Here is a 26,761-nt window from a genome sequence, read left to right as displayed (position 1 = left end):
AAGGAGTCCAAGAAAAAGTCATTCAAAAATAAAGAATCCAGGAAGGTATTTTGTCCAAGGCCAAGGATATAGCCCCCAACCAACATGGGTGGAATCCTTTCTATATAGGATTACAATCTGAGAAAGGAGCAGGCTTCCTGTGAAACTTTACACTGTGCAATTTTCTAGACAGAGTCTGTCATGATATAAACATGAAATGTAACAATGAGAAATGAGCTAAAACCACCAATGAGACAGCATTAAAAAAAAAACAACAAATCACTCAGAGATTCTTTGATCGAAGTAATTAGACATCTAAACAAAACCCCAATACAACTAAACCACTTCATAGCTTAGTTCTCATTAAACCTATCAGCAACCATTTACCTTTTCCCTCACACCCACAATTAAGATTGTAAGAGTCAACACAACCCAGGGCAGAATACACGGCTGATTCATCTTCGTACCCCCACAGCACCATGTGCGGTAGGCACTCAATAAATATTTGGTGTATGAAAGAATGAAAACACCCTGCCATAGCAACATGCCCAGACTTTTCCATGGGAGGCTCTTTCTCCTGAAATTATAAGTTGGGGCAACTCCCTAATAAACCTTTCAAACAAATGCAACAAACACTCCTGAGGCACCCAGTATGCCCAGTGTTGGGCACTATTCTTGGCACTGGCATGTAAAGATGAGTAACCCAGAGTCCTTAACACCCTGAGGGAACTCAGTCTACTGTGAGAAATTCAAACCATAAAACACAATGGGAAAAGGCCACCACGGAGAAAAAACGTTGTGGGAACACAGGTGGAGGAACAAGTAATTATGCTGGGAATGAGGGGGAAAGGTGAGCTCAGAGAACCCACAAAAATTCAGCTCCAGCCCCTTCCTCCCCAATACACACGCTCACACACACTCACACTCCCTCTAAAATGGCTTGAAAGAGAGACCCATGAGCGAGTCACTCCACTGCAAATTCAAGGGTTTACAGTAAGTCAGTGCAAATTCACACCCACCACCCTGTGTGCTAGACACGGTTCTGAGCATTTTATTATAAGTACTTAATCCTTACAATGACCTGATGAGGTTGCTGCTACCATCATCTCAGTTTTACAGATGAAGAAACTGTGTTACAGAATTAAAAAAAAAAAAACAACCTGTCCTAGATAGTGGGCATGGGCTGAGCTCTGAGCCCAGCTCTGGCACTCAGGGTTCCTTTTGTAACCACCTATTTCTCTGCCTCAAGTCCTGCCTCTAGGCTTTTTTGCACTATAAAGCTTCGACAATATCGAACTACTTTAAATTCTGTGAACACAACTCAAATTGCTTCAAACCTTTGCACTTCTGCATGGGAAGCCCATCAGCCACCCCTCACCAAACGCTTCCTCTGCATCACGATAAAAACTGTGGGTGCCCCTCCCATGATCAAAGTATCTTTTGTTACATCCCTCCATCACTGAGTGTATCACAATGGATTATAACTCGTCAACTGTATTTACATTCTACCAATAGGTCTTCTCTACTTCAGTTCGGTTCAGTCGCTCAGTCGTGTCTCTTTGCAAACCCATGGACTGCAGCATACCAGGCCTCCCTGTCCATCACCAACTCCCCGTTTACTCAAACTCATGTCCACTGAGTCAGTGATGCCATCCAACCATCTTATCCTCTGTCATCCCCTTCCTGTGATAATTAACCTTTGCTATGCTTTACTGGAATTATTTTTTTTAATGTCTTTTTAAAAATTAGAGAGGTGGCATTTTTATCTATTTTATCTAAAACTGATTTTCCAGGAGACTTCCCTGATGGTCCAGTGGTTAAGACTCCGAGCTTCCACTGCAGGGGGCACAGGTTCTATCTCTGGTTGGGCAACTAAGATCCCACACGCCCAGCAGCACAGCCACTTCAATGCTTCAAAAAGAATTGATTTTCCTACTCACCCAGGTTACTTGCTTTCTCAGATCAATGGCTGTCCCTTGCTCATAGTATGTCTCACAGATCCATTTTTAAAATTTGATGTGTCTCTCCCGCTAGAATATATGCTTCATGAGGGGCAGGAAGTGTAACTCTTTTGTCAGTATATTTTCAACACCCAACCCTAGGACATAGGAAATACTAACAAATACTTGTCTATCTGCCTCCTTACACTATTAAATCCTTTAAAAAGACAAACTGTCTTAATGAGTTCTGTATCCCTGGCACACAGCACACAGGAAGCCCTCAATAAACTTTTGTTGAACTGAAACCAAATAAAGGCTGCTGCTGCTGCTGCTGCTAAGTTGCTTCCGTCGTGTCTGACTCTGTGCTACCCCAGAGACAGCAGCCCACCAGGCTCCATCCCTGGGATTCTCCAGGCAAGAACCCTGGAGTGGGTTGCCATTTCCTTCTCCAATGCATGAAAGTGAAAAGTGAAAGGGAAGTCGCTCAGTCATGTCTGACTCTTAGCGACCCCATGGACTGCAGCCTACCAGGCTCCTCCATCCATGGGATTTTCCAGGCAAGAGTACTGGAGTGGGGTGCCGTTGTCTTCTCCGAAATAAAGGTTAAGGTAGGATAAATAGAATTTCCCTAGGAAAACAAAGTAGCGCTGGAAGATGACTCCCGGCCTGGGACCAACATGGTCAGAAACACAGGAGACAGGAGAAGACATGGCTTTCAGGGAAGAACAATGAAAAGTCATGCTGCACTAGAACAGCTCAGGAGAGAAGCAGAGAAAGCACGAAAGAGGTGGGTGCCCAGCAGGCTGCAGATGCCTGCAGTATTTTTCTTTAGGCAGCAATGACCGAGTAAGAGTTTTTAAAGCAGTAATGGTTTTAGAAAGATCCTTCCAGTAGATGAAGGGGGTGGAGGCAACAGGAGTCAGCTAGAGGTATAAGAACTGAAGCCGTCTTTATATATATATAAATTTGACCATGGCATATGGGATCTTAGTTCCCTGACCAGGGATGGAACACATGGCCCTTCCATGGGAAGCATGGAGTCTTAACCATTGGACTACCAGTGAAGTCCTCCAGGTGGGACTGTCAATAGCATTCATAAGACTGGGAAAAAAAGGGGGCCTGGAATCTGAGACCAGAAAGGATGGCAGAATCCCCATACCACAACCTGCTAGCTTCATCTTTGTGTTGTGACCCTCATCTTGAGCTAGTCAACAAAGTTATTTTCTGAATGCAACCCATGTGACCAAAACATTACATCCAGCTTTTTCTTTTAAGTGTATCCCAAATGCCTTCCTGTGGTTTCACATTGCTGGCTTTCAAGATACTCAATATGAATACTGTTAATTAGAAGACATACCACCCTTTCAGGAAATCACAAGTTAGCCATTCTTGATGGCATTTCCTGTCTAATCCCTTCATCTGCAGTTAAAATCTTAGAAGAAAAGCGACCTCACAGCAACCAAAATGACAACGGTGGGAATGCCACAAGAAGGAGTCTATATTTAATATAAATCCCTGCATTTATAAAAACTCTCAAGTTTAAGTAGGACTAAGTGGAATTCTGCCACAGCAATGCCTCAAACAAGATGGTATGAAACCAAAGCCCCTCCGCCCCACCCCCCAAAAATGAAAGCAAAAATGAATCAGGAGAATCTTGGTTCTTTGCAGAAAGACCACACACACAACATGTCAGCTCCTTCTCTGATCCTGTAACACTTTATCAACACTTTGTTTTAGCATTTATCACAGTTTCATAATTCATGTGTGCACCTATCTTCCTGCTTCAACAGACAGGGACACCTCATATTTTGATCATCTTTGACACACCAGATTTTAACATACCACCTGACATAGTAAATATTCCATAAGTACTTGCTCAATGAATGAATCAATGAAAAGCCTCCAAAAAAGGGGAGGGGGAAGCTTTCATAATAAAAACTTTCTTTTTTCATCCTTTTTAAAAGTTATATTATTTTTGGCTGCGCCGGGTCTCTGTTGCTGCTTGTGGGCTTTCTCTAGTTGCAATTCGCCGGCTTCTCATTGCACTGGGTTCCCTTGCTGTGGAGCACACACTCTAGAGCACGGGCTTAAGTTATTACGGCACTTGGACGCAGGTGCCCTGAGGTAGATGGAATCTTCCCGGACCAGGGATCGAACTTTTGTCCTCTGCATTGGCTGCTGCTGCTGCTGCTGCTAAGTCACTTCAGTCATGCCCGACTCTGTGCGACCTCATAGACGGCAGCCCACCAGGCTCCCCCGTCTCTCGGATTCTCCAGGCAAGAACACTGGAGTGGGTTGCCATTTCCTTCTCCAATGCATGAACGTGAAAACTGAAAGTGAAGTCACTCAGTCGTGTCCAACTCTTAGCGACCCCATGGACTGCAACCCACCAGGCTCCTCCGTCCATGGGATTTTCCACGCAAGAGTACTGGAGTGGGGCGCCATTGCCTTCTCCTCTGCATTGGCAGGCAGATTCTTTACCATTGGACCGTGAGTAGAGTCCAGTAAAAACTTTCTTAGTCATCTTCTGATTCTAGGAAATAAAGCTAAGCAAATCTGAGTTGGAAATTTCCCATCTCTACCAAATCAATCTCCTTCCAAAAATAATAAGGAGAAAGGTAAGCTGCTGTGCTAGTCTAAATATTTGCATTAAAATTGGAGGGTCACACCATAATTTGCACACCTTTTTTCCCCTACTGCAAAGGGTGCGGGAATTTAAGGGGGAAAAATGGGAATTTGGAAAGCCCAATGTAAAATTCAGCATAACTTACTAAGCATTATTTCCAGTGTATCACACTTTCATCCTGACCCCTCCTCCCAGAGGCTGCAGCTGCCAGGTGTGATGGGGGCATAGGACCCAACCTAACTGGTCTCCCCGCCTCTGGCCTCTGCCAGCTCCACTTTTTGCTGCCAAAGGAACCTCCCTACAGCAAGCACAGCCTGTGATTAACAGGACCAAAATGAAATCATTGTCCTCCTCCCTCCAACGCCTCCGTGCTGCAGAGCACTTCTTCAGGTTGATTGCAACATCAGGGCCAGATGCCTCAGGGGTGTCTCTGACCTCCCAAAACCAGTAAGTGTAAATCCTACAGCTTGGTCGTTCCCAGTTTTCTTCCATCCCTTCCCTTCTTTCCATTTGCCCTGCTTTTACTCTCACTTCCAAAGCTACCAGGCAGGCTTAGCCTAGATCAGCTGTGACCAAGAGAATACTGGCAGCTACAACTAGCAATTTTAAATTGGCCAGGAGCCACATTAAAATCGTAAAAAGAAGCCAGTGCGGTAAATTCTAAGTATGTTTCATTTAAAACCAATATATCCCCAAAGTGTTTTCATTGTTTAACTTGTAACCAATCTAAATGATGAGATCTTTGACATTTTTCTCCAGACCAAGTCTTTGAAATCTGTGCGTACTGTGCATTTTCAGGACATCAGGACTGGTCTCTGTTCAGACCAGACACACTGCAAGGGCACAACAGCCACACGTGGCCAGCAGCTATTGTGTTGAACAGTGACACGGAAGGCTTAGATGCAATGAACCCATTGCACCACTGCCTCCCTCTTTTCTCCTCTTGAAGATCTTTTAAGCGTTAGTTGCTCAGTCGTGTCTGACTCTGCGATCCCATGGACTGTAGCCTGCCAGGCTCCTCTGTCCATGAAGTTCTCCAGGCAAGCATACTGGAGTGGATAACCATTCTCTTCTCCAGAGGATCTTTCTAATCTAGGGACGGAACCTGGGTCTCCTGCACTGAAGGCAGATTCTTTACCATCTGAGCCACCAGGGAAGACTTTAATCCAGATGAAATAGACCATTCCCCCTAAACCTCTTTCCTTCCATGTCACTCCACTGGCTGTCCCTTGAGCAAGGCTTTTCCCCAAACTTCAATACCCCATTCAACTGCTACCTCCTTCATGAAGCCTATCACATACCCTCCCTTCCTAACCCATCTTTCTCTCCTTTGCACTTCCAGGTCATCTGTGCGTCTCTGTAACATCTGTGCTTTTGCCTGTCATACCCAACAGACTGTAAACTCCTTGAAGACTTAGTATTGCCGTAACTCTGAAAGAACACAGTGCAGTGTTTTGTTGTTCTTTTGTTTTTATTGGAGTATAGTTGCTTTACCATGTTGTGTTAGTTTCTGCAGTATAAACTAACACTGTTGTGTTAGTTTCAGCTACATATATACATATATCCCCTCCCTCTTGAGCCTCCCTCCCACCCCCGCCTCCCATCCCACCCATCTAAGTCATCACAGAGCACTGAGCACCACTGCCTCCCTCTTTTCTTCTCTTGAAGATCCTTTAAGCATTAGTTGCTCAGTCATGTCCGAGTCTTAGCGACCCCATGGACTGCAGCCTACCAGGCTCCTCTGTCCATGGGATTTTCCAGGCAAGAGTACGGGAGTGGGTTGCCATTGCCTTCTCCCATCATATACTAGGAAATGGAAATTCTCTGGCTGGATAGCCTTATCTGTGTAACAGAGTGCTGAAGTGACAACTAGAAGTCAGGACCTGATCCCTACTCTGTAATGTTTTATGTTCCTGTTGGGTCCCCATATGGCTCAGTGGGTAAAGAATCTGCCTGCAGTGCAGGAGACCTGGGTTCGATCCCTGGGTTGGGAGGATCCCCTGGATGAAGGAAATGGCAACCCGCTCCAGTATTCTTGCCTGGGAAAATCCATGGACAGAGGAGTCTGGTGGGCTACAATCCATGAGGTTGCATGAGTGGGATATGACTGAGCAACTAAACCACTACCACCAAACCTTAGACTTTCTGTGTGAAATGAGAGGCAGAGACAGTTTCGCCTAAGCTGCTTTTGTTCATGCCCACAATGGAGACATTTAGTGCTACTCCTCTGATGAAAACACTCAAATGGTTTTCCAGTCTCACTTCCAATAGCTACCGGGGTCTCTACAATCTGGCCTCCTGCTAGCTCTCTCATCCAACCACACCCACCCCCCTCACCCTGGCTGCCTTGCAGAGTACACACTGTCTCAGGGTCTTTGCACAGGCTCCCTCTACCTGAAAAGTCTTCCCCACCCCCAACTTCCTAGTCTGGCCTATCTCCTTCAGGTCTCTGTCTAAATACTGCCTGATCAGAGAGCAGGCCTTTCCTGATGACCTAAAAGAAAATAGCATAACTTTCCCTCATAGACCCAACACTAATTACCCTCACCAATCCTGCTTTATAACCTGACCTGTTGCATATTTACTCTTTGTCTCCTATGGACATGAGCACCAGAAAAGTAGAAGCATGTGGGTTTTATTTACTGCTATAGCCTCATCTCACAGACCGATGCCTGGAATACAATGGGAGCACAAATACTTATTGGATGAATAAATGAATGTGTAATATTTTAATTTTCTTAAGGAAGTGGCAGGATGAGGGACCATTTCTTCAGTTTTTCAAATATTTCAGAAAACATTCATTAATATCTTAAACCTGACTACAAAATTAATATATGCACATCATGAATAAAAAATTATTCCACTAAGCAACCAGAATAATTCTATTCCCAAGAAAATTAATGTTGCAAGGGTTGGGGCTTGTCCTTTCAGATTCATTATAATGCATGTTTGTCTAGATAGATGCATGCATTCTCAGTCACTTCAGTCGTGTCCAACTCTTTGCGATCCCTTAACCATAGCCCACCAGGCTCCTCCGTCCATGGGATTCTCCAGGCAAGAATACTGGAATGGGTTGCCATTTCCTTCTCCAGGGAATCTTCCCGACCCAGGGATCGAACTCACATCCCTTATGTTTCCTCCACTGGCAGGGGCGGGGTACTTTACCACTAGAGCCACAGATAGAGCTCTATACTTCTAGCCATAAAAACAGACAATACCTTGGATTCTATTCCATAATTTACGTAGTATATCATGCTATGTTGATACACATAGAATTATCTGATCCTTTTTAATAACTACTCAGTTTTCTATTTCGTAGATCTAGCTAATGTAGAATCCAATCTCCTACCAAGGAACTCATTCGAGTGTCTTTCATTGCAATACAAAAAACAACCACCGCCACAACAACAACATACAATTCAGGCCAAATAATTCACCCTCTAGCTAAGACATGAGAATCTCACCTACATATCTGGAGCCAGAGCAGAAACCTACCCACATTAATGAAGCAACAGAGAGGCACTCCGTGCAGAGGGCACTGTGTGAGAGCTGAGGCCGATAAATGAGATCTTCTGCTTCTACCAAATGGCTCCTTCTCCCTCCGTTGATTCTGCAAGCACTTATGAAACCACAGATGATTCTGGGGCCCACCGTGCCTTCTCTCTGTCTTCTGTCCTTTTTCCACCTTCTGAGAGATGGCTGATCACAACCCAGACTAAGCCCCATGCAGACTTACTCCTACCAATTCTCCTTCACCCACATGTTATGCGAAAAGGGATCCATACGGGTCCCCCTGAGACCCTCCAGGGCAGACTGCATTTCCTGAACTGCCTTTGTAATTTACACAGCAGTTTCTCCCACTCTCCCATCCCCAGCAGCGGCTTTCCAGAACAGGATGTGGCTCGTAAATCTTTTCCCTCAGCTTACCTACCACCCACCGGTTAGCTTATTTTCACAAGACCTGCCATTTCCCAGACTCCCCTAGTGTAAGCCTCCCATGGAAGGTCACAAGAGCATGGTTCCTAAGACAAATACTCTTCTGTTACCACTTCTACATGGAATCTAAAAAATAAAATGAATATACATGAGGAGGCAGAAACGGACTCACAGATAACAGAAGACAAACTTGTGGTCACCACTGGGGAGAGGGACGATGGGAAGCAAGATAGGGGTAGGGGATAAAGAGATAAAAAGTACTATGCATAAAACAGATGGGTAACAAGGTTGCAGTGTACATCACAAGGAAACACAGCTACTGTTCTGTAATAACTTTAAGTGGAGTATAATCTATACAAATAGTGAACCAGTATGTTACACCTGAAACTAATATCGTAAATAAATTATTCTTCTGTTGCTTAATCACTAAGCTGTGTCTGACTCTTTTGAGACCCCATGGACTGGAGCCTGCCAGGCTCCTCTGTCCAGGCTCCTCTGTCCATGGGATTTTCCAGGCAAGAATACTGGAGTGGGTTGCCATTTCATTCTCCAGGGTTATCTTCCCAACTCAGAGACTGAACCCACATGTCATGCATCCCCTACACTGCAGGCATATTCTTTACCACAGAGCCACCAGGGAATCACCTATGCTTCAATTAAAACAAACAAAAAAAGAAGGGTGGTTCTTGTGATGGGCAAAGACCGCAGGGAAATGTCATACACCTGCCATTATGGGTGTAGGAAATTCTACAAGGGGCTATGAAGGAATGTTGATATATTTAAAAGCATGTCGTAAATTTTCCAGAGAGAAAAACGTCAGGCAAATCACTAAGAGGCATTACCATTTCTTGATGGGTAGAGGCCAATTCTTATTATTTATCTTTAAATTATTTAATTAGTTCATTGAGTATCTTCTGAGTCTAGGTACAATGCCAGCCCTGGGAGGCACGAAGATGACAGCTCTTAATCAGCTGTTCAATGATAGAATCTTGTAAGAAAGATAAATATAAAAGCAACTGAAGAAATAAATGACAAAATATTGTATCTTTGAGAGGCACAGGTCCATTAATGCTGGCAAGTGAGAGAAGAAGTTGCACAGAAGGGGTCACTGAAGCAGCAGCTGAATAGCATCAGATGCTCTGAACCACTAGGGTCTCTTCTCTTGGCCCGCAAGGTAATAATAGTCTCCTGGTTTTCCTCCCACTTCTCTGACGGTACCTTTCAATCTTCTTGAGCTTTCTTGCTGATTAGTTTCCTGTTCTTAGGCATTTTCACCCTCTTACTCTCCTTGGGAATCTCATGTACAACTCTGATTCAATTTCTACGGAATAATATACATCCTGAGCCCAGATCTTCTCCAGTGAGCTCCATTCTTGTATAACCAATTACCCACTTAACATTTCCACTTGCAAGAATTTTCACAGGCCTCTCAAACTACACTCTCCCCCAAAGAACATGTAGCATCATCTGTCTTCCTCATCACTATCATAGCATCTCCCAGGAACAAAGCCAAGAAGTTAGGACTTCTCTTGATCCTTCTCTTTTACACACCCTTTACATCCAACCACCTACATATCCTTTTGTTGCTGTTGCTGTTATTTCCCCCCAATTATCCAGAATCCAGTCTGTTCTCTCCATCTCTCCTGAGGGACTACTTAATAGGCCCCTCACTGGTTTCTGAGCTTCTACTTCAGCCACACTAAACTCCATTCCCCACTTAACAAGTAACCTTTGAAAAGCTAATCTACCATTAATCTACTTAAAATTCTTTGATGGTTTCCCCATAAAGTCGAATTTTTTAGCATGCCCCCCAAATCAGTTCCTGGCCTGGTGCTCCACGTTCCAGCAGCACTTAAGTTCACAAAGTTCCTTCAAAGAACCCTATGCTTTTTATCCAAATCTTCAGAAGTATAATTCCTTTCCACCTGGAATACATTTGTCTTCTCATTCTACCACCCAACTTTTTCAACTGATTAACTCCTCAACATACATTAATTTTCTGCCTAACCATCACTTCCTCCAAGAAGTCTTCCCTGATTATTCTCTAAATCTACATTTAGGTGCCTGCCCTTCCTTTGTGATAGTTTCAGTCGTGTCCAACTCTTTTCAACCCCATGGACTGTAGCCCACCAGGCTCCTCTGTCCATGGAATTCTTCAGGCAAGAATACTGGAGTGGGTAGCCACTCCCTTCTCCAGGGATCTTCCCAACCCAGGGATCGAACCTGGGTCTCCTGCATTGGCAGGCAGATTCTTTACCGTCTGAGCCACCAGGGAAGCCCTTCCTATGTGCTCCTGTAAAGCTCTGTACCTCCGTGACAGGACTTACAAATCAAGGAATGAATGAAGCAGGGATGGGAGGAAGGCATAGCATATGCCAAGGCCTGGTATTTGAAACAGCAAGGTTTGTATATGGAATTGTGAGAACTTCTGTACAGCCAGGCAGCAGGGCTGGCAGAAAGACAGAAGTGATGGGAGATGAGGCTTTAAGACTGAGGGGGCTTTCCTGGTGGGGAACCACTGGTGGCTCAGTGGTAAAGAATCTGCTTGCCAAAGCAGGAGACAGGGGTTCCATCCCTGGTCTGGGAAGACCTCTCAATGCTGTGTAGCAACTATTGCACCTGTGCTCCAGAGCCTGAGTACTGCTTCTGTTGAGCCCATGTGCCGCAACTACTGAAGCCCGAGCACCCCAGAGCCCTTGCTCTGCAACAGAAACCGCCACAAAGAGAAGCCTGTTCATTGCAATAGAGAGTAGCCTCCACTCACCACAACTGGAGAAAGTCTGTGCAGCACTGAAGACCCAGCACAAGCAAAAAAAAAAAAAAGACAAAGCTGAGGCCCAGAGGATGGAAGATTTGAATGCTCTATTAAGGGATTCAATCTCTAAACTGTAGGTAATAGGAAGCCCTGCAGGTTTTTAAAGTAAGGAAGCAATGAACATAGGGGAAACCTAATATAATCAAGTTTCTCCCATTGAGGAACCATCAAGTTAGGCTGGGAGATAACCACTAGCACTTAGAGGCGGAGAGGAAACCACTCAGGGAAGTGATGGCACTCTGGAAGTAGCTCCTGGCACAAAAATCCAGAGATGGGAGGACAGGGGTGGGGCCGGGAGGGGTGGTGATTGTGCAGAGAACACTTGTGGCGTAAGGAGGAAGGGAGTCACAGACAGAGGTCTGAGAAGTGACAGCTTTTTATCAGGTGGGAAAAGAGGGAGTTTTACACAAAAGTGAAAGAGGCCCATCAGAATGGTAAGGAGCTTCCAAGCTAGGAGGAGTCCCCAAGAAAGGATCAGGGAGGGAGGGGTGGAATATCCACATCGTATGTCCAATGTGCGGCACTCCCACACAATAGGTGCTCAGCATTTGCTGACGTGCATGTAAGTCTGCATATAAGTCCCAGATTACTAAGTCACTCTCTTCAGAAACTGTCACCTCGGGGAGATGGGGAAGATAAAAAGCACATCCACCCAAAACACAGTTTTATTAGATTTCAAAAAAACAAATCACACCCACTCCCTAATTCAAAGGATGCCAGGTGTGAACCCTTTTGAAAGGAGACCGCAACATTTTCTTCATACAAATTATTACCCTCTACTTTTTCACACTGGGCGTTTTAACATATCCTCTGTCTTCAGAGAGAAGAGAAATGTTGCTTCTCATGTGTAAAGGTCATCTGCGTGGGTGCAAGTAGGGGACGATGGTTCCAAGAATTGGGCAATGACAGACAAACGCTGATGGAGAAGATTGAGCAGGGGTGAGAGAAGGTAGATGCAAATACCCAGGAGCTGAAATGGGCACCTCTTAGAGGATCAACCAGCTGAATGGCTGAACCAGATAACTCTTTCTGTGCTGGTGCTCAGTTGTGCTCAACTCTTTGTGACTCTATGGACCATAGCCTGCCAGTCTCCACTGTCCATGGGATTTTCCTGGCAAGAATACTGGAGCGGGTTGCCATTTCCTCCTCCAGGGGATCTTCCTGACCTAAAGACTGAATCCATGTTTCCTGTGTCTCCTGCACTGCAGGCAGATTTTTAATCTGCTGAGCCATCGGGGAAGCCCTGAATTCACAAATGCCCACTAGCCACATAATGATTCCCCATGTTAATATTTCCTTTCTTGAGCCACAGTGGAGTATCTATCTCCAAAACGCAGCCAATCCTCCAGGTCCTCTGGAGGCACTGCTTTCCTGGACACAGATTTATGATGCCAAAGGAGGAGAGAAAACGTTCTCCCTATGGGCTACTCCACTTCTCCCTGGCTCCTGGGTTGAGAACTGGCTCAGCAAGTACGTGTGTAGAGCCTCACACGTCTGTTTCAAAACAGATGAAAACATTGCTGCAAGATGACTTTGACAGATTAGCCTGAAAAGTGAAATACAGGTGACTTTTTAAGCATCATTGCTTATAAGGCTTGCTGTGCTTTGAAGCCATTTGTTTTTAAAAGGTCAACAAAGACAAATCGGTAGCAGTAAATTACTGTTTACACAATTCTGAAAACTTTATACACGGGCCTTAAAGTGTAGTTTTCAACACTTGGGTCAACAAGCCAATTGCCTCAATAGCTACGGGATCTCACAGAAACACCGAGTTAACCCATTAGTAATAGAGCAAGAAGTTTGGGCTGTTTTTCCAAGAAAGGGCAAATAAATACCCATTATAACCATCATCCATCCTCCATCCCTATGACAGCCATGACTACAACAGCCACAAAGTCAATCACTCATTAAATGGCTGGTTATTTGCAAAGCACAGAGATAATGCGCAAAGATTAAACAGACCTCCAGTGTGAAAGAAATATACAATTTACACAGATGTGTGATGTAACACTGAGACTGAGAGAAACAAGCACCAGAGGTCATACTGGCCGAGGCTTAATCAGCAGAGAGAAACCACACAATAATCTGAACAGAACTGTAATACAAAAAATGCTGGGGGACTCCCCTGGTGGTCCAGCGATTGAGAATTCGCCTTCCAATGCAGGGGACTCTGATCGATCCGTGGTTGGGGAACTAAGATTCCACAAGCCGAGGGGCAACTAACCCAGCCACAACTAACTACAGCCACAACCTGCAGCTAAAGAAGGCTGTACACCCCAACCAAGAGCCCCGGTACCACAGTGAAGACCCTGCGCAGTGCGCCCCACACACACACACGAAAATTAAACCGTGATGGGGAAAAGGCCTATCCTGGTAGCCCACTGGTAAAGAATCCACCTGCCAGTGCAGGAGACTTGGGTTCAATCCCTGGGTCAGGGAGATGCCCTGGAGGAGGAAATGGCAACTCACTCCAGTATTCTTGCCTGGGAAATCCCATGGACACAAGAGTCTGGTGGGCTGCAGTCCTCGGGGTCGCAAAGAGTCAGACATGACTTAGACACTAAACCACTGCCGCCGCCAGGGACTTTAAGAACATCATTGAGTTCAGGGACTTCCCTGGTGGTCCAGTGCCTAAGACTCCACATACCCCCAATGCAGGGGGGCCTGGGTTTGATCCCTGGTCAGGGAACTGTATCCCACATGCTGCTACTGAGGGCTCCTGTGCTGCAACTGAGATCCTGCATGCCATAGCTAAAGATCCTGCATGCCACAAGTGAAAGAAAAAAAGATCCCACATGCCACAACTAAGACCCAGCACAGCCAAACAAATAAATATTGGGGGGAAAAAAGAACATCACTGAGTTCAGATTCTCTGAGGTGGGTCAACAGAAAGGGAAGGAAGTGACTATTTATTAAATACTGATTCACTGCAGGTACTAGGGTTTTAAAAAATACATTATCTCATGCAGTTCTCATTATATTATTTTACAGATGAAGGAAGTAAGAATTTGGAGAGGGTCAGTAAATTCCCAGCATTACACATCTAGTTAGGCCTCGAGTTCAAGCCCAACTCTCACTGACTTCAAAATAAACTCACTTTCCCTTAAACTGGGATGCCTCTCCAGGTGAAAATTTAAGGGTGGAATCTCAGCGAGCCTGGAAGAAGTGTTCTACTCACCTGAATCCCTACTTTGAGTTGGCAGCAGGAGAACAGAGAAGAAAAGTAACACTGATATTAAAAACTTTTCCAAGTGTCTTCTCATTTCATTCATTGCCTTGACTCCCAACTCTTTGTCCTTCACAACGAACACATATTTTCAGACATGTTTTCTAGACAAATAAGGTATATTCCTTGCTCTCATTTATTAAATATTCTCTGTTCCTTTGAATATCAACACCTCCATTCTTAAATTAAGGGTGATTTCATATCTCAGTTATCAAGTGCAGAGGGCATGACATTTCTGCCGGATGTTAAAGATAATTTAAAAGGAGAACTGCTTCAGCTTCTAACGGCTGAGAGCTTGAGTTATGCACAGGGTCACCACCTGCCATGTGTGCAATGCTCTACAGACTGCAAAGTGATCCGGGGCAGAGCACACACGTCACCACCCCGAGAGCACAACAGCTCTAACTCGTCTCAGGATGCACACCACTTCCAGCTTTCAATTTTAAAATTAATCCATCCCTTTCTGGTCAGCAGCTCATGAGTCATCCCTATCCCTTGCCATCCTTCCTTGTCTCCACCCCACCTTCCACACCCCAGGAGAAAAACACTGGCTTTGAAGACGTCCCTGGCAGTCCACTGGCTGGAACTCCGTGCTCCCAATGCAGGGGACCCAGGTTCGATTCCTGGTCAGGGAACTTGAACCCATATGCTGCAACTAAGACCCAGCACAGCCAAATAAAATAAACATAAGTATTTTTTTTTTTAAGATATTGGCTTTGGTCCTGCAGGAGAAGAGGAAGCATGTTTCTCTGACTACTGGAGCCATGCTGAAGCCATCTCCCAGGAAGGTTTTATTTAGTACTCCTTTACAAAGTCAGAGGGTTTCCCAGGTGGCTCAGTGGTAAAGAATCCACCTGCCAAGCAGAAGATGTGGGTTCAATCCCTGGGTCGGGAAGATCCCCTGGAGAAGGAAGTGGCTGCCTACTCCAGTATCCTTGCCTAGGAAATCCCACGGACAGAGAAGCCTGGTGAGCTACAGTCCATGGGCCACAAGAGTTGGACACGACTTAGTGACTAAACAACAACGAGGCCAGAAAAGAAGGTCAACCAAGAGGATTTCTGGCCCAAGCCTCAGTTTCAAACCAGAGCTCATAAAGGACTTCCCTGCCACAGGCTTCTAGCAAGACAATGCAGAACAGACTTGAAGTCTGCTGTTGGCATCTGAACTCACAAAGCCGTGTCAACAAGGAGCGTCCCCCCCATTCACACCACTCCATATCTCGGGGAAAGAAGTCCTTGGACATTCTCTTATCTCTACTTGAAAACGGCTCAGCTGGAAGAGAGCTCCTCTCTACCCCTCCAGCTGTGACCTCTGCTCCTTTCTCAAATCTTACAACTTGTTTAGAAGATACACTCAGAAGGTGATTACCAAACACTTGAGAAGTGAGTAAACACATTAGAATTCTTGGGTGCCCAAAGCCATACAGGTTCCACTTGGGTTACAAAGGGTCACTCTGGCCCCCCATCTATTTAAAATCTGGCTAAGGCTTGGACCGACTCCAACAAAGAAGCCAAGGGAAAGAACAGCAAGAGAGAGATAAGTTTGATGGGAAGATGGGGACGCTGGAAATAAAGTTTATTCGAAGGTGGACCTTCAGCTGCAGGGTTGAATTTAAAGAGCAGTTTCTAGATCTTGGGTCCATAAAATGCTAGATTTCTCATGCTAATAACAGTGTTTTAATAGTATTGCTTTCAGTATAAATGATGAACATGAAATGTTCAAATACTGTAATTTTGGTTCAAAGTTTCAATCCAATGACAAGCCTCATACTACAGAAATGAAAGGAGTACTAACTTGAAATGTAAACTTGAAAACAACAGTCTTTGGACTTCGGGGCAAAGTTCTAGGAATTTACTTTAAAACTGACCTCTTTCTGCCTTGCATGGGAGGAAGGCGTTTTTCTCTTGATGCTGGGTGGGAAAAGAACAGAGGAGGGGTCTAAGCCCTCAGTCTCCCCTAGAGAAAGAGGGCTCAATAGTTTCTGCCCTGTTCCCCCTTCTGGCAACAAAAATAAAGCTGGAGCCAAGACTTCAGTCTTCGACCTCACAGGGTACCTGGAGGGGGGTGGGGGCCGGCGGTGGAGGGGAGGGCATTTTCGAACCCTGGGTAACACAGGCTGCCTCTCTGTAACCTTAACAAAGATCTCCAGTGCGAGCCGTCAAAATTCAAATGGAGAGCAGACCCATGGCTCTCCGCTAGGAAACCCTGTTTTCTTTTAATTAAAAAAAAAAAAATGTCGAGGTCACCCCTCAGCTTTGTTTACAAGTAATGAGTCCAGCAGCCCCCATTAATCACCCCTGGAGATTCTTTTACACTTTGATGTGAAAAGAGGCAGGGCCCATTGTGATGTCCACGACTCCAACAGCAGCCCTTTCACTTGCAAACGAAGCTTGGGCCCCCAGTAAGAACTGATTGTCAGAAAAAAATTCATTGCCTTTCCTTCCAGTGATTTATCAGAGATGGGGGGGAAAACGGTGGCTTTAAGACAACTTTCCGGAAAGGGTTCCCAGCACACCACTACTGCATTCCCAGCCTCCGCTGGTTCTTTCTGCCCCGCATGCCCACTTCTCAGAGCCTGGGAAAGGCAACTTTCTTCTCTGGAAGCCATCTCATCTGGGGGAACTTTCCTTCCCTCTCCTGCAAGCTTTCCTGGGGGCCTGAGCTGGGTGTGCTCAGTCGTGCCGGACTCTGCAACCCTGTGGACTGCAGCCAGCCAGGCTCCTCTGTCCCTGGGATTCTCCAAGCAAGAATACTGGAGTGGGTTGCCATTTCCTCCTCCAGGGGATCTTCCTGACCCAGGGATCGAACTCCTGTCTCTTTCATCTCCTGCACTGGCAGGAGGGTTCTTTACCACTAGCGCCATCTGGGAAGCCCTTCGGCGGGGCGGCGCGGGGGGAGCCTAATGGTACTTAACCGTTCTGGTGTCTCCAGAACAAGGTTGATACCAGCACCTGGTTTGCCCATAACAGACCAAGACCATCTCAATAATTAAGGCACAAGGCATCCGTTTCCCCCATCTTTACCAGTCTCTTACATTAAAAGGAAAGAGGATTAAAGATTTCTCTAAGGATCTGAGGTGGTAGTCAGAGGAAGGTTCAACAGAAGGACTAGGAAGATTTTTTTTTCCAAGTAAACTTTTAAAATTAGAATAGAACGTGCATTGTATAAAGTGCTCAGCTCACACCTGTTATTTTTGCCAGGTGACATACCCCTGTAACTGGCACGCAGATCCATCATGGAAAAACAGCACCACTCTTGGGCTAGACAACCCTTTTGAGCAGAAAGACTATGTCAAACGTGTAACTGAGCTTTAGCGCTCACTCCATTCTACAGGGAATACCTGGGACAGAAGCATGTAATTCTCAGCACCAGAGACAAAAGGAGACAGAAAAGTATTTGTGGTGAGGGCCATTCTGAGTACAGTACAGTGTGGAGCAGCAGCCCCGGCTCCACCCAAGAGACTGTGACAATGACAGTCTCCCCAGACACTGTCAGATGCGCCCCTACCCCCACCTCCAGGGAATACAATTATTCCAGGTTGAGAACCACTGGTCTATAAGAACAAAAACACATTAAGAGAAGCAGTCAGATAAATCCACAAAGTAAAACATACATTCAACTCAGTTTCCTCAAACAGTCAACTCCACCGCCTGCCCCCCACCCAGCATCCCCACAAAATAAGCAGGGTAAATAAATGGTCTGGGTTAAGACGTGACAAAACCTAACACAGTATACAGGCTTCCCAGGTGGCTCAGCAGTAAAGAATCCACCCGCAATGCAGGAATGCAGGAGACGTGAGTTCAATCCCTGGATTGGGAAGATCCCCTGGAGAAGGAAATGGCAACCCACACCAGTATTCTTGCCTGGACAGAGGAGCCTGGCAGGCTGCAAGTCATAGGGTAGCAAAGAGTCAGACATGACTGAGCGCACGCCCGCGCATACGCACACACACACACAACACAGTCAGCATTTTAGGGAACCCTTAGCAACTAAAAAACAACAGCAAGGCAGGATACGCACTTGGATTTGACTGAGTCAGGATGTAAACAACTTGAACAGACATTTTAAAACAATCCGAACAGTGTGGAGACGGGCTAATTCATAGATGAATCTAAAATGTAATTTTATTAGGAAAGAGACTGGCACGCAATTATGTAGGGAAAGAAATCCCCCTTTTAAAGGAGACGCACATAAGGTAAAGCCAAAGTGAAAAAACAGATGTCTGGGATTGGCTTTAAATCACTCCAGCAAAGAACAAAAGGAAAAGGATACATTTTTTTTTCCTTTTAAGTGTGGCAAAATATTGAGAAATGTTAAATCTGGAGAAAAGGCTATTTGAAAGTTAATGAAATATTCTACTTCTACTGTCTATAATAAAATTTTTTCTTTCCAAGTGAAGGAAAAAGAGTGGAGGCAAGAAGTATGATAAGATCTATACTAAGTTAGGTTTTCATGCCCAGTCAGGGCCAATATTCTTTATTGCTGTTACAATGCACAAAATTTCTGTCTTTCTCTTGCCCCTTCATCCCATTTCCCTCCTTCCCAGTCTCCCTCTTTCTCTTTTCCTTCAGATTGTCTCCCCCTTGATAAGAAGTCTGGGACCACCTCATGCTTTCAGTAGCTTTAATAAGACCTGTTCACTTAACTCTGTCTATTATAACATCTTACCTATATAAACACATACAATCCAATGTCTGAAATCATTTTAAAGCAACAGAAACGGTGACACTCTGCCTTTCAGGTTAAGAAGAAAGCATTATCTGATGAAAAGCATCAAAACTTGGTCAAAGGCAGAAATTGCTTAATAATATGTTAAATGTTGTTTGGTAGAGAAAAATTTTCCACTAAAATAAACCAGTTGCTCCAGCATTCCCTATAGCTTGATTCACACATTCAACTATTAATTTCTCCAAGCTTTTTCCTCCTCCAGTACAAGGAGCCAGATTACCATCTAATCTAACTACATTACAGGGCTATCATGAGAGACAGAAAACAAGACTCAGATTCTGAAATAATGTCCTCCAGGCTTCTGAAAAAGAGGAAACTGAAATATTCATCTTAATCCTGTTCCACATATTCCCAAGGAGGCTGACGGCTACTGCTTTAGAAGAAAAGGATTGTTATAACTGAAGCCTACAAAAAAGAAAAAGGTTCTTCCCCAAATCAGGATAGTATAAAATTAGTATTCATACAAAGATGGTAAGAAAAGTGAAAGTGATAGTCACTCTGTCGCGTCCCACTCGCTGTGACCCCCACAGAGCCCGCCAGGCTCCTCTGTCCGTGGGATTCTCCAGGCAAGGATACAGAACTGGGTTGCCAAGCACTCCTCTAGGGGATCTTCCCAACCCAGGGATGGAACCCATGTCTCTTTTGTCTCCTGAATTGGCAGGCACATTCTTTATCACTAGCGCCACTTGGGAAGCCCTATTCCTGGAGTAGCTCACAAAGGAATCCTTTCCACCCAAAGAGCTGCCTCTAAACAAAGTCTTTCTCTTTTGAGGTAGAGTTGTGGAAGGTACTTATTCTCCTGAAACCCAGCTCCCTACTAGTATCACCAGAGCAAGAGAATTAACGATTCATGAAGGAGTTTATCCCAGGCGCTGGGATAAACACTTTACATACATTATTCTTGGTATCCTCATCTTAATGAGGCTTAAAAGTTGAGCCATTTGTCCAATGTGTCAGAGATCTAAACACAAGTTACCCAGCCCTGGAGTCCCACACGCAAGTCTGCTACATCACTTAGGCAATACAAAATCAACTGGACTTTTTTTTTTTAGATAAATTGTCCTCTATATTTATTCATGGCTGTGCTGGGTCTTCACCTCTGCTCAGGCTTTTTCTCTGTTCACAGAGAGCAGGGCTACTCTCCAGTTGCAGTGCACTGGCTTCTCTTGTTGCAGAGCATGGTCTCTAGGGTTCGTGAGCTTCAGTAGTTGAAGCATGTGGGCTCAGTAGTGTGTCTCCCAGGCTGTAGAACAGAGGCTCAATAACTGCGGTGCGTGGGCTAAGTTATTGCTTGGCACATGGGATCTTCCCGGACCAGGGATCAAACCCGTGTCTTCTGCATTGGCAGGCGGATTCTTTACCACTGAGCCACCAGGGAAGCCCCTCAACTAGATTTTACTGGTGAAAGTACTCAGTACGTCTGCAGCTGAGTCTCCCCCACTCCCCACCACACACCCACTCCCCACCAAATTTAACTGTCCATTTGGGAAATAACTAATTCTGAAAAAGATTTCCTCAGGCCTGAGATAAGTCTGAAACCAAACTCTTTTAAACCCATCAAACCGAATGACTCCTCTTAAACTATATATGACAACGACACACGACGAGCAACCATTTTCTAAAATAAAGGGAAACCATGCATTCTGTATAAGAAACATTATTGCGCTTATAAATCAGGCCTAAAACAACTTGCTGGGGAAACACAGGAAATTTCACAATTCCAGGTGTGGATTATTTACAATGCCCAGGCCAATCACAGTTTCAGGAAAACACAGCTTACAGCCATTAATCTCTCTAGTGAGCATCTGGAAGTCAGGCCCCTGATTTACTCACACAAAGAAAATCTGTCCATATAATAGGTGTTAATCAGCTTAACACCTTGTAGCTTCCTCACTAATTGAGGGCTCCCCTCAATTAGGAGAGGTAAACGTTATTTCAGACTCTCCTGGGGAAGGAGAGCGTGCAAGAGTATAGCATTATGGTTCAGGGTTCACAAAATGCAATCACTCAAATCTTTCCCCCAAACTGACAAGCATATCAGCAGATTTCCTAACACACCCTGAAGGGAAAGAAGGGGGACAGGGTAGTGACCTTGCAAAGGGGCATGTTCTCTCTTTCAACAAGGAGAAAGAAAAGTAATTTGAAACTCCAGGAAAAATAAAAACACCATCCAAAGATGAGGCAATTTAAAATGTGGCATGAATTTGAGCAATTCACTCAGCTATAGGTGTTCACTTGTCCTGATCAATATCAAATGTGTCAAGTGGTACTTGGGTTGACTTTGAACCCATAGAGAAGAAATAAAACCCTAAACGCTATTTTGCTTCCCAATCAAAATAGTGTAAATAGTGCTTCTTGGTTTTTCAGCTTTTATTATTAAAAGATAAAGCTTGCAAAAGCACAGATGCTTATAAAATGTGCTGTCAACCTGGACAATTTAAAACTAAAAGCAGGGGACTTCCCTGGTGGTCCAGTGGTTAAGAATCCACCTGCCAATACAGGGGACATGGGTTCGATCCCTGGTTTGGGAAGACCCCACGTGCCTTGGAGCAACTAAGCCCATGTACCACAACTACTGAGCCTGCAGGCCCTAGAACCCATGCTCTGCAACAAGAGAAGCCACCACAGTGAGAAGCCCGAACACCACAACTAAACAGTAGCCTCTGCTCTCCACAACTAGAGAAAGTTCTTGCACAGAAGCAATGACCCAGCGCCACCAAAATAATAATTAAAAAAAACCTAAAAGCAGAGCTAAAAGTTGGAAGGTAGAGGAGAGAGAAGTGGAAAAGAGTAAGGATAATTATACTATCAGATTAGACAATGAAAAGTTGATGGAAATTTTTAAAATTTTAATACTGATTATATAGTAAAATATAGTATATTCATTTAATATGCCTTATTATAAAGGCATATAAAGATATATAAGTTTGTGAAATAAAAGAAAAATGACAAACATCTTTTTGCCTATTCATACTGTTCATGGGGTTCTTGCAGCAAGAATACTGGAGTGGTTTTCACTTGAGGACCACATTTTGTCAGAACTCTCCACCATGACCTGTCCGTCTTGGGTGGCCCTGCATGGCACGGCTCATAGCTTAATTGACTTACACAAGTCCCTTCGCCTGACAAGGCTGTGATCCATGAAGACTGGTGTGCTGCTGTCCATGGGGTTCCAAAGACTCAGACATGACTTAGTGACTGACTGACAATAACATAAGCATCGAAACTGAATAGACACCAAAAAGAATACACTACTTGATTATTTTAAAATAAAAATCGAAAGCAGGCATAGAAGTGAGAATAGCGGTAGGCTTTGAGAGAGACAGTAGCTAAGAGCAGACAGGAGGGGCTCCTGGGGAGCTGGTATTGTTGTTGCTTGATCGGTTACACAAGTGTGTTCACTTTGTGAAAATGCATTGAACTGTACTCATAGTGTCAGCCCTTTTCAGTTTGTTACACTCCAATAACAATTTTTAGAAAGAACAAAAAGGGGAGGGGAAAGAAGGGGAGGAGAAATATAAGTACATCAGACTGAGTACCATCAAATGTTGATAAGTCTGGGAGCCAGGGGAATAAGCTTATTTGTAAGAACTAAAACAAATATTGTCTTTACACATGATATTAATATTCTGCCATGCTGATGACTTCTGGTAGCCCTGAGCAGACTAAGGATTCACACTCAGACGTCTATTTAGTTTGCGCAATTAATACCTGCCTGCTCAATACACATCTATTTCCTTTAAAATATGTGCTAGTCCTGGACCAGTTTCACGTGAATTTGTTTTTTGGGAGGGATGGAGAAGACTCTTCAGAGTCCCTTGGGCTGCAAGGAGATCCAACCAGTCCATTCTAAAGGAGATCAGTCCTGGGTGTTCTTTGGAAGGACTGATGCTAAAGCTTAAAACTCCAGTACTTCAGCCACCTCATGCGAAGAGTTGACTCATTGGAAAAGACTGATGCTGGGAGGGATTGGGGGCAGGAGGAGAAGGGGATGACAGAGGATGAAATGGCTGGATGGCATCACCAACTTGATGGACATGAGTTTGGGTAAACTCCAGGAGTTGGTGATGGACAGGGAGGCCTGGCGTGCTGTGATTCATGGGGTTGTAAAGAGTTGGACACGACTGAGCGACTGAACTGAACACGACAAAACATTTAAACAAGTGAGCTATTTGGTATATGCTAAAAATAGAGCTCTATTTAGGATTTCCTCTAACTTACTACTTGTACTGGGTTATTAAAAGGACCACATCAGGGAGTTCAAGAGCTGAAAAGACAAATGTAACAAATAATAAAAACAGCTCTGTAATTGCTAGAATGCTACTACAAAGGGCAATTAGCTAGTCTAACAATTAGCAACAACAGAAAACACATGTAAATAATGGAGTACCAAATATCTTTTCTAATCTCGCCACTGATGATACTGTTCAGTGTTATTATAATTTATGATTCTTCTTCCAGAAATTACTCTGGATACAGTGTGAGTAATCAGAAATAGCTGAAAAATCATACCTCCAAAAAAACCTTAGAAATTTAAAATTTCTTCACCCCGATACATTTTCATTAACCTGATATTTAGATTCCTTTGTAGAAAGACCCAGTTTTCATATTCTATAGAATTCAACTCTTAATTGATTAATTCAAACTCCAATCAAGATGCCAACAATTTTTCTAGAAAATGACAAACGACTTCGGAGTACATGTGGAAATGTAATCAGATGTGACTAGCCATAAAAATTCTAAAAATGAAAATTACTGACAAAGAATCTGCCTAAATATTAAAATCTATAAAAACACTGAAATAGTACAGCACCGTTGGCAGAAGAGACAACTGATGGCACAAAAGGGTTCACCAACAGACTCAAGAATGTGATGGGTTTTGGACATGGCATTCAAATCAGTAAAGATAGATGATTTAATAAATTATGTTGGAACAACTGGCCAGCCTTTTGCTTAAAAAAGGCTAACATCCCCCAGACTTTTTCATTTTCCTATTAATATGGAAATTTACAACACACACTTTACACTAAAATCAATTACAGATGGATCAAAACACTAAAAAGTCAATGATCTAAAGTGGGCAGCAAATGAAGAGGGCAAAGCATCTAACTCGTCCGTGAACCCAGCTGCGTGGGAACTGTAGTGAACTAAAAAGGATCCGTGCTTCCCCAGCTTTTCATTCTTTCTTTTTAAACATCAAGTCTCCCTGGGGCAAGCTGACATAGCAGATGTCTGTCTGTCAGAGGAAATCAGGTGGGTGTTTGGGAGTTCTGGTTGGGGAGAACTAAGTCTCAGCACACCTGAAAAGTAATGGCACATCACTTGAGAAGTTTTGAATTAGAAAGCTCATGACTTCTCAAAAAGAGCAGGAGCTAGTTATTTGATTCCATCTGAGGGGTGGTCTATGGTAATGCAAACGCTGTGCTGTTAAATTTTTCAGGAGAAGATGGAAGTCTAGATTGTTATGTAAAAATCACTGGCAGATATATATATATATATTTAGGACACTGTGAGAGGCCAAACAAAACCCATCTGTTGGCCAGATCTGCCCCACAAGCCACCAGCGTACAAGTTCTGATTTAAATGCAAAAAATGAAACCTTTCAAGTGCCAGCCGAGAACACGTGACATTATTGTCTCAATCATGGAATAGGAAAGACCTTGCAAAGCACAATCAAATCCAGAATCCATAAAATACCAAGACATTTAACTACATAACAATTTAAAACTTATGTGTAACTGAACATTATGAATAAGCCTTAAAAAAAAAAAAAAAAAAAGGATGTTAACAGTTTCCCCTCTGGCTCTAGCAGCACATGGACTGTGTAGCAGCCTGGGCCACGTGCCTTCCTCTGTGGGGGAGGAGAGTGCACCAAGTTCAACACCAGGACGATGGGGACCACTGGAGTGCAGGAAGAGCTTCCTAAATGAGCCAGAAAGGAGGAGGAAGTAGGAAAGCACCAGAATGGTCCAGAGCCACAGTCCCCATCATCTATTACTCAAGAAATATTAACTGAGTATGTTTGAGTCTACAGGTCTCCTACTTTCATAGGTATTTGAATATCTAATAGTATACATAAAACTGATCAGGGATATTAAGAATTCCTTCTGAATAGCAAATTGGTTATTCTTAATAACTGCTTCACAATATAAATACGCTGCCTGCAAGGAACCCTGATCATATGCAATACACAAGAAGGCAGTCAACTATGTGTACAGAGTTGGAAGGAGAGATGTTGATTGTTAAGTATATCTAACAGAATTCCCTCCTCCAAGCCTCTCACAAGGCCGATTTCCTCATATCTGTTTCAGCACAAACCAAACAGGTGCACATTTTCCCAAATCAGTGTGACCTGGGCCAGTTCCTCGAACATAGAATTAGGATGCTTGATCTAATATAATATCACATCCACATGTTAACGAAATGAGTTACAAGACTAAAAGAGTACTAGATTTAAAGAAAATAATGTAGCCAGTCTAACAGGTTTGATTTCATCCAGAGAAGACAGAAATTTTCACACCTTTTCCTGCACCAGAGAGTCCATAGGTCACAAAAATAAAAAGGACCAACCTTATTCTTTGAAAAATTGATTATAAAATTCAACATCAAGGTATCTCTGCATCATGGACCTCATGGTTACCTGTTGCTGCTGCTGTTGACTCTTTCGGTAAACGCCATTGCTGCCAATTAGTGGAAAGCGATGAGTCTGCTCATCTGAAAAAGAAACAGCAGCCTGTGAACATCAGCACATAAATAACTAAACTAACTGGTACACCTAAACTGGAAGGCATCTTACTAGACACAGAACTCATAGCTCTCATTAGAATAACAGACTGGTTCTTCACCAACTCTCAAATCGTGTGAACAAACCGGCCGGCATATACCAAAGGCCAAATGCATTTTTAATTTTAAGCCTGAAAACAGTTTCAGCCAGGAAAAATATGTGCACATGTATGTTTATCATGAGGCAGGAGAAAGGAAATAACATTTCCCCAGTGTCCAGTTTGTGCCAAGCCTTTAAAAATGACATTTCATGTAAACATTACAATATACTTGCAAGGTACATACTAATACCTCATATACTAAATAGCCCATTTTATATATAAGAAAAGTGAAACTCAGTTTTAAATAATTTGCCTAAGGTAATAGGTTGTGTCAACAATCTCACTAGAATCAAAAGGGGGAAAGGCAAAAGTATAGACAAGAAAGAAAAGTTGATCTTCAAGGCTAAATAAAAAAGTGAGCCCAGTAAAAGCCAATCTTGAGATTTTACTTCCACTCATAAAAGCCACTTAACCCCAAAGCAATTCTGGAGAGTTCTCTTAAAACAGTACTGGTTAAAAAAAAAAAAAGTTGTTATCCAACCTGGGCAGACTGGCCTTGGTACCTATCTTGTATATCTCTAGTAACAACCTTTCTCTCTGTGTCTAACACCATCAACAGCTGTTTCCTTTTCCCTTTCTTGTGTGTATTTGTAAATTTACTGCTCTTATCCTAACTTGCTTTAAAT

General features: G+C 43.8%; 1 protein-coding gene across 4 annotated transcripts in view; it reads right to left on the bottom strand.

Moving 5' to 3' along the window:
- The window catches only part of AFF1 (AF4/FMR2 family member 1), a 197,225-nt gene that overhangs the window by 158,067 nt on the left and 12,397 nt on the right, over window positions 1–26,761 (bottom strand). For all 4 annotated transcript variants that reach the window (XM_027544973.1, XM_027544975.1, XM_027544974.1 and 1 more), the window contains exon 2: window positions 25,892–25,965. In XM_027544973.1, the coding sequence (XP_027400774.1) occupies window positions 25,892–25,929 (38 nt within the window). In that variant the 5' untranslated portion in view covers window positions 25,930–25,965. The remainder of the gene's footprint in view (window positions 1–25,891; window positions 25,966–26,761) is intronic.

This window comes from Bos indicus x Bos taurus, chromosome 6 (genome assembly GCF_003369695.1).
Source record: "Bos indicus x Bos taurus breed Angus x Brahman F1 hybrid chromosome 6, Bos_hybrid_MaternalHap_v2.0, whole genome shotgun sequence".
NCBI classification, from domain to species: domain Eukaryota; kingdom Metazoa; phylum Chordata; class Mammalia; order Artiodactyla; family Bovidae; genus Bos; species Bos indicus x Bos taurus.
This window is presented reverse-complemented; position numbering and strand designations above follow the sequence as displayed.